This window comes from Poecilia reticulata, linkage group LG17 (genome assembly GCF_000633615.1).
Source record: "Poecilia reticulata strain Guanapo linkage group LG17, Guppy_female_1.0+MT, whole genome shotgun sequence".
Lineage (NCBI taxonomy): Eukaryota > Metazoa > Chordata > Actinopteri > Cyprinodontiformes > Poeciliidae > Poecilia > Poecilia reticulata.
This window is the reverse complement of record NC_024347.1, coordinates 5,698,710-5,712,834: the sequence shown is the minus strand read 5'-3', so window position 1 is coordinate 5,712,834 and position 14,125 is coordinate 5,698,710. Positions and strand designations below refer to the sequence as shown.

Genomic DNA, 14,125 nt, shown 5'->3' with positions numbered 1-14,125 from the left:
GTGTGTGTGTGTGTGTGTGTGTGTGTGTGTGTGTGTGTGTGTGTGTGTGTGTGTGTGTGTGTGTGTGTGTGTGTACTGCTATATGCCACACACAGAGGACCAGTTTCACAATATTTACCAACAAAAGCAGGTCATTTGTGGAAAGTGAGGACCTGTTTTCTCTGTCTTCACTTTTTTTCGTTTAAGTTTCACATTGTGACTTCACCGCTTCCAAGGACCTAAATGCATCTTCCATTACTGGCTGTTACACGTGTGCTTTAAGAATTGAGGAGGGATATTTTTACCTGCCACATGATTCATTCCTTGTTTTCTGCTTGCCTTTCACTAAATCTGGCAACGCTGATCAGTGGACGCTGACTGGACACATTTGGGAACAGCATACTTGCATACTGCAAGAACAGGAAGCAATGGTAGAACTAACTAACTAACTAAGTAAGTAGCATGTGGTTGACTTTTACTAGTTGGAAACGATTGCCCCAATATTCAGGTTTTCTCTAGACCCGGGGTCTGTAATCCAAGGAGCCATTTTTACTGTCATATATGTGTAATCTCCCTTACAGACTGAATGGGTGACTACTCTAGAAGACATCTCATCATCAGTCTGAATGTTTGGAGAGAGGTTTAGGTTCATGGTTGTCGGTCAGGCCCTCTACTGCTGATGAAAGTCGGTACGGTGTCCCAGTAAGGATAGTTGTAAATGACTGTGTGTGTGTGTGTGTGTGCGTGCGTGCGTGCGTGTGTCTGTGTGTGTGTGTGTGTGTGTGTGTGTGTGTGCGCGTGTCAAACCCTCTTATCGATCTTCTCACTCTTTGAAGTTGAGGCAAAGAGAAGGCTTGCAGACCTCCTTGTTTATTGACTGGCCTGCTGTGGTTGACTCGTGGATGAAATGGAGACAGAATTGGTAAAGTGGCCAGAGTTCCCATCGATTCCTGTTTGTTCTGAGGAGAATCTGCCACACTAGAAACCCCGCTCTGTTCAGCTGTTACAGTGTGTCTGGTATTCGCTCCCTTGAATTATTGATTCTCCTGGACTTTTTTTTTGTTTTCTTCTATAGCTGTGGAGAACCTTTGAATATGTGGCAGAGCATACGTTTTCTTTCATTAAGTCCCGTCACTGTCAGGGGCCAAGGAGAAGAAAAATAGTTAAAAATAAAATCACTGTGATTTTTATTTTTATTTTTTAATTTTTTTTTTACCCTTTGGCTTTTGAACTGCTCTGGTGTCTTTTAATAGTTTGCTTGTAGCCTTTACAGTTTCATTTGCTTAGAACTGGATCAACCTCCCTGTGCATTTACAGAAAACTGCAGATTTTTTGTTATTTTCTGAGAACATCCTCAACACTTATTGATCCAGTGAGAAACATTGCAATGATTATTAAAAAACTGTGTGAAAAAGTTTGAATTTATTGTAGATGCTCTCTAATACACATTGGGATCATTATAACATATAAATACTTACATAAACACACATCTGGCTAATGAAGATCCATTCATCCAGTTTTATTTGTTGTTCATCTTATCTTATCTTATCTTATCTTATCTTATCTTATCTTATCTTATCTTATCTTATCTTATCTTATCTATCTGTGAATGGAAGGAAAAAATTTGGATGTCTGACAGTGGAAGCTTCTGACCTTTCGATATGTGAAATGTGTAGGATCCATTCAATCCTCCAAGTAACTTATCGAGAAAATCTGTAGTCAACATTTGAACCTATTCTGGCTCGTATTTGCACAAAACAGCAGCTGCTTTAAGACAGTATACATACACACACACTGTAAAAGAGCGATTTACAAAAGCTGAACTTCAGTAAACAACAGAGGAGGGAACAAAGACATCTGAACCAGAGCGGACCACTCGCTGTAATGTGGAGGCTTTTCTCCAGCCATCTGGTGAGAACATCCAAATTTAGCTACGAGCCCAGCTCGTTTTCCAACCCCTCTCCGTCCATACGGGAGCTTCTGTTCCAGGAAAAGATGGGACCGAGACATGGAATTGACTAAGATCTATTTCTCGCTCGTTCTCACAAGAGGAAAAACTCCAATTCACACTTGTCTTAACGCAGAAGAAGCTTGGGCGAGGCTCTCCAGTTTTCTCTCCGCACCAAACTTTATCTCCGCATCGCGTGCCAGTCGAGAGTTTTTTTCAGTCGAACTTGTTTGCTGATTTTCTCGTTGATTCTTCTGTCTTCCATATTACAGAGTTCCTGAGAGAAGAAGTGGTTGTTCTCCTTACGGCTCAGTTCATCACTCTATTCAACCAGACAGCGCTGGAGGTGAGGAGCAACCATTTCGATCTATCAGCCAAAGCTTGCAAACATTCTGCTCTTTTTTTTTACTCTGGGCTAGAGCAGCAGCAAATCCCTCCGTGGAAAAACTCAAGACACCTAAACAATTTTGTTTTTATAGATTCTTGATGAAATAAACACAAAGTAAAAATCAAGTAAACTTTTCTCAATGTTAGGGTGAATTGGGGTGAACGGTGCTAAAAAGTGTTTTTGCTCCTTTACAGATATATTCTGTTGTGGATTTTTGTTCATCTTGTACCTAAATGATCACAAAAAGCAGTTTTACAGTTTTTCTTTTTGGTGCATTTCTCAGAACAGAAAAGAAATTCTCAAAACTACTTGTTCAATACTAAAAAAAAAAGCAGTTTCTCATTTCTGTGAGCAAAGAGGCAAATGTACGCGATTCTGTACAATCCTCTGCTTTTCAATTTCTTATGTCATGTTGATCAAAATGTATTATAGGGGTCTCTGTTGAATAGACTTGATGTCCAAAGTAAATTCATCGTATAAGTCTGAACATGCAAAATGCTTGAACAGGTTGTCGTAATATGTCAATCACATTTTAATTCATTTTCATTTAACTTTTTATTTTTCTCAATCTGTCCTGAATTGGTAAATTATTGCTTGGTGAATTTAGGTTTTCGTCAACATAGGCAAACGTGTTAGATCAACAAATGATCAACCGGTTTTCTGAAAAACCTCAAAGGTAAATTTTTTGAACCATCAGTTGGCAAGTATGTAGTGTATATAGCCAGAGAAAAACACCATGTTACATTTATGACAACCAGGACTTGGATGGGGTCAGCACCAAGAGAGAAGAGGAGTTGGAAGGTAAAAGAGAAGAAGAGGCTGAGCACATCTGGAAGTTTCCATCAATCCGTCATCACATTATGGTTTTGTGATCCACAACGAGACGCTAATGGAGTTCCTCTCACCCTACTACTCCTCATTCCTTAACTCCATACAGGAGTTTTTCTCATCATGGAGATGGAAAGTATAAGAAGCTCATCAACAAATTAGTCTCTTGCCATTGATCTCTCATAATTATAACAGTTCTTGTCATCAAAACGTTAGTCATCGTTTACAACAGATCATCCCTCCAGAGTACACTGTTATATAGACAACACGACTAATCAGTTTGACTGTAAGTAAATATGCGTTCATTGACACAGATATTTACTTTTGAGAGATGAACTGTGGCTTTCGCAGGCAATCCGTGGTGTTTTGCTGTTTATATGAATAGTTTTGAGAAACGCATTTACTCTGTTTTGCAAATGTCTAAAACGATTCGAGAAATTCACCAAAGCGACTGAGAAAAACTGTAAAATTTGTTTGGTGACTTGAGACCCTTAAAATTGTTTGAGAAAAAACAAACGGAAAAAAAAAAAAATCTGTGAGCGGGGAAGCAGTCAACAGCACAGCATGCACCACATGCTTCCTGTGTAATTGTCTTTAATTAGCTCAAGGTACCCAAAGTCATTTGTATCCTTTTGGATTCGCATCGATTTCTTACAGAGATCGTGTGCTGATGACGGGACGCTCAGACTGCTGGGTAAAGTCCTCCGGAGCACATCCTAAAGATTTTCAATAGAGTTCAGGTCGCGGCTCTACGGAGGCCAATCCATGTGTGAAAATGATACCTTCATGACGCCTGAATCAGTCTCTCCCAGTCTCAGCCCCAGTGGGCCCAGCACTCCTATTGTCAAACATCCTGCTTCCCTTTGGAAAAGTAGAAATCCGACTAAGTGAAACCTGAAAGTCAGCTGACTTTAATATCGACACCAAACATTCGAGTCTAAAGCTGACCATTTACAGTAGCTCCAGATCATTATATTGCCCACTCGCTATGATAAACCCATCATTTCTTCTTTTAATGTGCGTATCACTCTGAAACTCATTACACCACACGACCTTATTCCATTGACCAGGGTTCTGTCTTTACTGCCCACATAATGAAACCATTTTTTTATTTGTCTCTCAGATTAGTGACTCTCAGGAGGCCAAACAGTTATTTAGTCACAGTACACTGAGTTCTCTACACACGACGCGTTGAACTCCACGCTGGACTTCCTTTGATTATATTTAACTAGACCTTTAAATGGTTTCCAAACACACGTACTCCACTCGAGTTTCCTGTCAGCCAGGTTTTTCCCTCAAAGTTTCTGGTTCTAGAGACTATACTTAACCCAATTTTATTTACAGATTTTTTTTGTTTGCTTGTAGCACCTTATGAAACTGAGTGACATGGTTTATTTTAAGGATAGAAAAAGACTTGTGGCCACGACTTAATATTTTATGGCCACAGCTTGTAATCATTAAGTCGTTCCCATGAAATAAATAAATAGTCCCCATTAGATATTAAGCTGTGCCCACGAATCAAACAAGTCGTTTCCACTTGTTATGAAGTCGTGGCCACAAGATATTAAGACGTGGGCATGAATTTATTTTTTTCCCTCCCATTTCACCAGACGGTTTCTCTGTACAATGACGTTTTGTAATCTTGTTATAACCAATTTCCCTTTTACCTCAAATTCTATCAAATCTAACCTGTCTGTCTGTCTTTAACCCCCACCCCTCTTCCACCCCTCCTCCACCCCTCCCCCGCCCTCCAGACCATGGTGACCCCTCTGACTCAGCGCTACTTCAGCTTCGGCGAGCTGGGCAACAGCCTGATGTACAGCCTGTGTGGGGTGGAGGTCATCGTGGGGTTCTTCTTCGTGCGCTGGCTGAGCAGCAAGGTTGCGGACCGCGTGGTGCTGGCCGTGGGCCTGGTCATCTGCTGCACCGCCTGTATCTGGTGCCTCGTTTTCCTCTGCAAACCCCGAGGTGCTGACCTGCCCGTGAAAACACGCAGACACACCCGACGAGCACGCATGTAGACTCGAGGCTCAGAGCCAAGTCGTCTTTGTCTGACCGGTGTTGGTGTGCAGGAGCGTACAGCGCAGTGGAACTGGGTCACCCGGCAGATGAAATGAATGAGCTCTTTAAATGATATCATTCAGGCTCTGGTGGGCCAGCAGGAGCTCACGCAGGCAGGCCGGATCCTGTGTGCTCATGTTGGCCTGCGTCTGTTGCAGCTCGTCACGTTTATCGCTCTGATTAACAGTGACAGGTGCTGGAACCGGGTGCAGCCTGGGTACATTTAACAGGATTGTAGTAATCTAATTAAATGGAGGGCGGGGGGGGGCTATTTGTTAGAGCGTAGCCTACATTTGTTCTGTATTTGTTTCAGTTCCACTTAAACAAACAATAGCATCAAACTTATGACAGACAGATACCTGAGCAAAACAAACAAAAAAAAAAAGCATTTCCAGACTCGGTCCTCTGAGGGAGCGGCTTAATTTGCAGAACTGCCTTTTCATCGTAAGATTATAGACGTTCAAGTCCAACAGGAACATCCAACCGTTCGAGTGGGCACAGATTCCCACAAACATGTGCATGATGCAAGGCAGCACAGAGCAGAAATGGACTGGCTGCCAGCTTGGCAGAGGTTTTATTTTGCAGACAAGAGCTTTCTGTGGAGGAGCCAGCCCGTTTATGGAGGAGAACCTAGAAACCAGTGGAGGGAGAGGGGGAAACCGAGATTCACCAGCTGCGTTTCCACCACAAATGTGCCCAGATCTTTGTCTGTATTCCGCCAACGTCCACAAAACACAGCTTTGCAATTGCAGTGTTAACATTAAATAAGAAGTCAAGATAAAATCACATGTGAACAAACTTGTTCACGCGTTACGTCATGAAAAAACATTTCAGTGACAGATGTAAACAGTTACTTGAGATATATCCATAATTTAGCCGCGGCGCTGGCCCTCATCATCCATCAGCTATCAGAGGAAACGTCGGCGTCTTGTTCAGGCGTTGGCGTGACAAGCCCTGCCTATTTAGGGACTTATGCAAGCCGATTTTACAGAAGAGCTATGGATTCAAAACGTTTCAATAAAAAACTCGTGACACGGTGTGATTTATGTGATGCAAGAAAAAGTGTTGTAGTTTCCATTGTAGTTTCGCAGAATGCAACATGGCTGGAAACGCTCATTAGCCATAAAATTACGCAAATTGAAATAACGAAAATAAATTTGCTTCATGGAAATACACCAATTTAAAAAAAAAAAAATTTTTCAATAAAAATATCTTGCATTTGTGCATTTTGCAAAACTCAAATGGAAGCATTGACGCGAGTGTGACACGAGTCACATGATCAACAGCCGGATGTGACTACTGCCAAAAATTACAAAGAAAATGACAGGAAGTGGAAGGAGGATGATGGCGCGGCAAGTTTTTAATAGCTTATCTGTGTGATTTTAAATGCGTTTCTTATTTAATAAAACATCACAATTGCGATTGTGTTTTTTCAACATTAGCGGAATATAGACAGCGCTTTGCTTTGTGCGCATTTGTAATGGAAACGCAACCAGTCGCTCTGCTCAGTCTGTTGACACTGAGCTGAAAAGCCAAAACAAGCAAATCTGTTCTATAAAAACCTGAAAGAAATGTGTACAGAACTTATATCCATCGATTTTATTTCTCCATATTTGCCGTGCCTTCCAGGTGGATTTGAGTGGCAGCTTTCAGCCTTCATAGTGGGGGTTTTCCTGCAGCTGCTGGGGCTTCCATTCGTGGCTGTGTCTCAGGTGTCGCTCTTCTCCAAAGTCACTGCTGAGAAAACTCAAGGTGTGCTCATGTTATGTTGTCAAGATGCGCAAACAACAGGTCGTTGCTGTGCACATAGGATTGTAAAAAATATTTTAAAAAATAAAACTAAAAAAAACTTGCAAATATGGTATGTCAAAGCCATATTTTAATATTGGCACAAGTGTAATAAAAATGAAATATTTTTGTTTTGCTTCTCTAAAAGGGTTCAGCCAAGGGGTCCGGCGCTCCGTCGGAGGCCTGGCTACCATCTTGGGTCCTTTGTGGGCTGGAGGATTGACCAATAACTTGTACATAATGCTGGGCATGATGCTGGCTCTGCTCGCCATGATCACAGTAAGTAGAGCCGGAGCTTTTCACTGACTGGTGAAAACGTCCTTAAAGGGTCAGAAGAAGAGCGATGTTGTGATGACTTCCTGTAGACAGAGTATCAGAAAGAACGGGAGTTTTTAAAGAGCCAGAGTCCCAATTTTAAGGCGTTAACTTAAAAAGTCAAATTTGTTTTACAGCATTTTCATAACAGTAACTTGATTGTGCTATAAAGTGGCACTATGTGTCTGGAAAATGCGTAATTCCTCATCTTTCAGGTTTTGGCTTTTGCATTTTGTTGACCCTTATGGGCCTCTGTATGTAAAGATACACCTGGTCATCAAGCCTGAAGCACATAACCACATTTTCAGGACTCAAACCAAAAGCTAACCTCACTTTAGCAGACAAAGTGAAATACTGACAAAAACTGGAGTGTTTTTCATTATACAGGCTTCATTTGACTAGAAATATCATAGAGGTTTAATGTTATGAGAGCTCCTAGCCCAAGATCTCATTACACCTTTAGTAAAACAAGCTACTTCCCACTGTTAGCTCCCCACTGTAGATGCACCCATTAGAATGTCTCAGCAGTGACTGTGGCTTGTTTTGTGCACAGTGCAGATAAGGTGGAGTTCAACCTCTACATAAAACGTTTGGTATTAAAATGTATTCATTATCACCTTCATTTCTCCAGTTAAGACCAGATTTGTTCATACCCCTTGTATATTTAGCTTTAAACCAGTGTTGACCAACTTCAAACCTCAAGAGCTGCTGTCCTTCAACTTTTCGTCTCTTTCATAACACATTTTAGTCAAATGATTGAGGTCCTTCATGAACAAGTCATTCAGTTCTGTAGAGACCTGCCAACGACCCATTCATTTGATTTCGGTGACGTGGAGAAGAGATGCTTCTAAAAGACGCAGGACAGTAGGACTTCAGCTGCTGTATGGTGATGAAAAGGAAAGAAATTAATGTTAAAATCTAATCCTGCCAGGGCGTGCGTTTGCATAATCTTAGTCTTAACTTCAGATTACGGCTTCTAAACGGTGAATTATGACGTCAGGTGTTCTTAGATTATGGCCTGTAAGAAACCAGGTTTCTCTTGGGGAAACCTGGTTTTTGTGGTCACCACATTGTCTGCTTCTCCTCCAGACCTTAAATCCTTCTGTTTTTTCAGTGTTTAAACTTAAACATCCCATTTTTATTGGGCCTTTAACCGGCCTGCTGTGATTAATAGCTAATTGCCTCGATCAATAGCACTTTGTCTACGTGGGGATAATGGTGCGACCCAATGAGTTAAAAAGCAGTTACTGCTAGGTTTTTTTTTCTCTCTCTCTTCATTTTAAAGGAAAATCCTTTGCTCAGCATGTCATTAATAGCCCACACGTTTTTTACTCAAAGGCCTCTGTTCTCCGTAGCCACATGCCGCTGTATGTGTCTGCAGGTTATGACAGTCCTGTCCTACGAGCGGCTGGCCGAGCCCAGGGTGGTGCAGTGTGCCCAGAGCGCTGACAGCGGAGGGTAGAGGGGAGAGGAGTGGGCCGAGACGGACCGGGGGCACGAGGGGGACGCCCTTCACTTCAGAGAGAATAAATCCAAGTTTCCTGAAGAGGAAAGTGTATGAGTGCAGAATAAAGATGATCAAAAAGCTTTGCACACCGTCTCCACCATCATCAGCCTGCATTAGGATCAACCGCATTATTCATATTACTACCAGATAATTAATTACATTTTACACAAGGGGGCACCATTGCTCTCACGTACTTACAGGTATAATTGTAGATGAAAGCTATTATTTTTAAGGAGAACTATTTATACTCCCATGTATAAGTGGGAAAAAAAAGCTGTTTTTTTTTTTTTTGTCTTTTCCTTTCCTGTGCGACCCGTGTATCAGAAATGTGGTTTATTCTTCCCCCTGTGAAGAGGAAAGCTCTCTCTGAAAATGAAACGGCTGACACAATGAGTGCAGAAAGTGGAGTTGTCAACATCTTAGCGGCTTCGTGTCAAGAAACCTGACAGGAGAAGAGGGTCAAAGACGGTGATTCTTCACAGATTTATTGGTACCTTTCTTTTTTTTTTTTTTTTTCCTAAAAAGAGGGAAAAAAGCGACACACACACATGCACACGCACACAAAACGACTTGGATGTAATGACACCATGTTGTTATCTGGATTCCTTCCTGTTCGGCTTGCACAAATGAGACACTCATGAAGTTAAGAAAAAAACAATACAATAAAAAATACTTGCTAAATTGCCAATTCTATCCTTTTAACTAAAGGGAGCAAATTAAATGTTAATAACATACATTCATAATTTACAGTTTGACAAGGTGTGAGTAGTGTACAGTCAGCTGTTCTTGCCTGTGTTCTCCTCTAGGATGTGCTGTGTGCTACACATCAGCAGACGAGGGAGGAATGCTGTAAGCAACATCAAGGCATTGTCGATTCTCTTTGTAGAAGCGAGTGTTGGTTCGGCCAGCCTCTGTGTTTTTGCATAATTGCAGATAAGGCTCAGTAACCTTTCCAGTTTTTCTCGCTCAGCATGTGATATTTGCCTTCTTTTTTTTTTTTCTTCTTTTTTTTCTTTTTGCCCGAAATGGAAATTCTAATCTCTGGGACTCAAGGACATAATATATATAAGTACTTTTATGCCCTGATCAGCGTATTGAGGTGCTTGACATTTTAAGGGAGATAACAGAAGTGCACAGATTCGGGTCAGGCTGGAATTTGACTCACTTTGAACAGTAGCTCTGTCTTCCAGGACGCGTCTCTCCTTTCCACTAACGAAAACAGACAGTTTACGGTGAACCTGCATTTTTAATCTGCGGGGATTTATTTTTCATTTGGGTATTTATGGATATAAATAATAATAATTAAAAAAAGCACAGCTAGATAGCATTTAGAAAAAAAATAAACAAAACTGCTTTACTCACTCCGCTCTGACAGGAGCTTAAGGTGCTTAACAAACCTGCTGAGTAACTCCCATCACTGCTGTCTTTTTATTCGCTGTTCTACCATCGTTTTGTGAGAATTTAAAAGCTACGTTCCACGTTGAACGAAGATAAACGAAGAAGTCGGAGGGCCTTTGTGGCGTCACGTGAACCGAACCAGCCGGCTCAGCAGCCGCGGCGGTGAAAATGTTTTAAAGATACACAGAGCAACCATTTGATGTAGGGGCAACCAATTATTTCTGTTAGCCAAGGACAGGCGTGCGTCGCTATGGAGATGGGACTTTGCAAAGGGTGGGGGTAGTGGGGCGGGGGGAGTCAGTCGGCGAAGCCAGGGAGAGTGGACGCAGTGGATGTTTTGGTGGAGCAGAGCGTGGAACCTGTTACTGCCACTGCGATGAAGCAGATACGGAGCAGTAATTACAGTTTTCCTTCTCTGTTGGAAGGAACGTTTCTTCTTTCAGTTCAACATTCCATTAGGAAGACGATAAATAAAAGGCTCCGTACAGCGTACCGGGTTTTCAACCTTTCTTCTTTTATTTTTTTTTTTTTTAGAAATGATGACAATGTTCTGATGAATGAAGGTGTGCACGCTGGAAAGAATGGGTCAGATAATTACAAAAAGAGGAAGCTTGGATTGTCTCAAATAGTTTCTGTAAAGAAGTTATGAATCATTACTATCTTACCGTCAGTAGATAAGGGTTTTATATACAGTTTGGATTAAAGAAAAGAAAATGCGCAGCCTCGGCCAGCCGGTGATTTGTCAGAGCCACAAATTTCTTCCATCTGAAAAAAGTTGAAACAGATTAGTAAACACTATATTACTGTAGTCTACACAGGCCTGCAGCTGGCCACACAGCACGGAACCTACTGCAAAATTGAACAGATTAAGTGTTTCTAGTGAGATACAAAAAAAGAAAATCAATAAAATAGCATCCATTGTATAATATCTTTATTTTTTACCCTACAATATCTGCTTTGCTGCACAATTTGTGTTTCACCTACGTATTCTGTACTGTGAAGTATCACTGTCTTTGTTGGACGGATGTTCCGGTCCAGTCCAAGGTTTCATCTCAGGTTTCCAATCAAGGCCTTTTAAATTATTTTTGTCTGAACATCTCATTAAACTTTTGATCCCTTTTTTTTATGTACTGTCAGTGATTTTGTCAGAATCAACCGCTGCAAGCTATATACTGTATTATATTTTTTAGGTCAATTTTGAAAAATCTAAGTGTATTTTCAGGTTCGCAGCTTTTATTGACTGCACACATCACTTTGTTAGTTCAATGAATCTATTTTTTTTTCTGAAGCAATTACATGTTTTCAGTTTTTACAGTGAAGGTTGAAGAAGCTCCTGGTCTATTTGTGTCTTGGTATTTTCTGACCAGAGAGCATCTGAAACGCTACACGTTCAGTTTGATGAACAAAACAAGTTTATGAAGCTTATAGGAATATGAGCCTCTATATTAGAAGCTCAAAGTATGCAAAGTTGCTTTGCATACTTTGCAAAGCAGAGTATGAACAAGTCAAAATGAAACATTGTGTAAGTCTCTAATATAGAAGCAAAACATGATTTTCACAGGACACATTTCACTGTGATGAGGAATATTGAGTCTGGTCAAAAGGTTACAGAACACTGAGACCTGACTGAGTTCAATGGTTGTATCACCTCAGTAAATACTAATTTGTTCATGTGTAACTGTACTGATGTCCATTTGAGACATCAGTACAGTTACACAGTTACACATGCATTGTTTTTCTAAAGAAGCAAAAAAAAAAAAAAAAAAAACAGGAAGAAAAATCCTATCAGTCACCATTTTATGGTTGAAGAAACATGTTTTATATTGCATTCAATTTTTACGCAAAAGCATAAAAAAAAAAACAAGGAAAATGGTCACAAAGCAAGCAAACGTCATATTCTGAGTGGAGAACTTGAAGATTTCTCAACAATCTTCATCAGGCCCTTACTAGATCACAATGCAGTGATAGTGTTAGTTTTAAGCTAGTTTTCAACACTTTAGTCAGTTTGTATCACATTAAATCTGTCACATGTTGTACCAAACAACCTCTCTTGGTAAAAAGATTTGTTTAGTTTTGGAATTTACAAAACATACTAAAGAAATACCCTACTGTTAGCATGTGTCGGTCGCTAACAGTAGTTAGCTTGTCACCGAGTCCAGCTGTTAGCATATCCTCCTCTCAGTTAGAACATGCTTAAATCGGGCTTCAGAGCTAACCAAGTAGCCACTGGTACTTCCTGTTTGTTCACTTACGTCTGCTTCAGTTTCTAAGGGAGTTCTTGAAATACAAGCTCATCATTTTGAGTGCTTCTGTTGATTAGCGCTACTTACCAGAAAATTAGCTTTGTTTGATATCAAGCTTTCCTCTGAGTATGATTAAAAGGAAACCCAAAAACCCAAGAACAGCCGCGTGTATTTGTGAACTATTAGACAACATTATTAGCACTTGTTTGATTGAACAAGTGCTAATAATTTTGGGTTTCTGAGTTACCTGATGATGAAACCATAGAGTAGTCATGTATTGTTAATGCAATTCTGTAAATATGACTGCACCCATTTCATATTTTAATAATACTCAGTGGAATTGAGTATTCTATCTGATAATTCCTTAATTTATCAAGTAATCAATATACCTGCATCACACCTTGTGGTTTTTTTTTTCCAATAAGAACTATGCCTGCTCTGATACTAGAAGACCAGATTCTGAAGTTCTTTTTTCTCAGATTGTCCTTTCACTGAAAATTGTGAACAAGTGGGGAAAAAAAAAACACGACCTCTCCACTTAATGTTCAGGTATATGTAATAGGTGAGGTGACGCATCGACTCAGACGTATTTGCGTCAAGTATTCTTTTGAATCGATTCATTCAAGGATTAATTTCAGCCCTCGTGTAAAGATTACATCCGCTGTTGTTGGACGTACCGACTCCTCGTTAATCATTCATGTCCGTTCATTCTGTTTTTTTCAAAGACTTCCTGTCTTCATTTAGAGCCTACCTCATACCGGTCTTCACTTCCTGCCTGTGGATCCTCAAGTCACACACCAAAGTTTCAAGGTTATGAGTCCAGCACCCTATAGAAAAAAAAACAGAGTATGTTGGATATTCTAGAGAAAGTTCCTAAGAAGCAAAATTCTTTGAATGTCATGCAGAGTGACAAAAACACGAAAGGCACAATCGACGGCCATCGGCTTTGAAAGCTGAAATTTAGATTTGGTGCATCTTTGACACATCGCTGCTAGACAGCATTGGGTAATTACATACCACGCATTCGAAATGCATCTGGAATTTACAGGAAACTACTAAATGTTTCCCGGTGGCTAAAAGCATCTGCTTTTTATGGTAATGTGAAACCACGACAATGAGCGCACCTAAATGTGTACGCCCGCCTGCAATTTCACAGCGTTTCTATACCTGAAAGAACCCGCGCCGGCTGACATGAAATGCGAGGTGGGGTCATGTTGGTATTCAGCGCATGCATTTAAAAATTAGATCTCCTAATTTATGCAGCAGACCAAACCGCTTGTATCAAGGGATACATTTAGAGGCTGTTATTTTGGCATTGACGCGCTTTAAAGCTAAATTGGCGATGTCATCTGACAAAAGATAACAGGTCTGCGCTTCTGAAGGGAAAACCAGCGTCCGACTGGAGCCAATATGTAACAATTATGCTAGCAGCAGCCGAGTGGCTCTCCTCTTCCTGATGGGGATTAGCTGGACTGAGGCTGCTTGTTAATAGGTTGGAGATGATAGATGAGTTATTAGTTGTGAAGGAAGGGGGATGAAATAGTGCAGCGCAGCTATATTCATTCCATGGTTCTCCTTTTTCCCCCCTTCTTTAACTGTCATCTATATTTTCTGTAGAAAGGTTTGTCCTACCAAATAATTTATTAAGAGCTTTAATTCTCCAGGCAGAT

General features: G+C 40.7%; 1 protein-coding gene and 1 long non-coding RNA gene across 3 annotated transcripts in view; one reads left to right on the top strand and one right to left on the bottom strand.

Moving 5' to 3' along the window:
• Positions 1 to 10,704, top strand: part of mfsd8l2 (major facilitator superfamily domain containing 8-like 2) — a 19,379-nt gene extending 8,675 nt beyond the window's left edge. The window contains exons 10-14 of the mRNA XM_008433277.2: positions 2,200 to 2,273; positions 4,898 to 5,111; positions 6,834 to 6,956; positions 7,141 to 7,271; positions 8,689 to 10,704. Of these exons, the coding sequence (XP_008431499.1) occupies positions 2,200 to 2,273; positions 4,898 to 5,111; positions 6,834 to 6,956; positions 7,141 to 7,271; positions 8,689 to 8,769 (623 nt within the window). The 3' untranslated portion in view covers positions 8,770 to 10,704. The remainder of the gene's footprint in view (positions 1 to 2,199; positions 2,274 to 4,897; positions 5,112 to 6,833; positions 6,957 to 7,140; positions 7,272 to 8,688) is intronic.
• LOC103479063 (uncharacterized) overlaps positions 7,283 to 14,125 on the bottom strand; it is a 12,425-nt gene continuing 5,582 nt past the window's right edge. The window contains exons 2-3 of one of the 2 annotated variants that reach the window (XR_001777464.1): positions 13,207 to 13,282; positions 7,283 to 7,351 (exon numbers count right to left, since the gene is read on the bottom strand). This is a non-coding gene — a long non-coding RNA (uncharacterized LOC103479063). Of the gene's footprint in view, positions 7,352 to 10,785; positions 10,978 to 13,206; positions 13,283 to 14,125 lie in introns of those variants that run through there. The other variant, XR_535889.2, reaches the window with a different exon arrangement.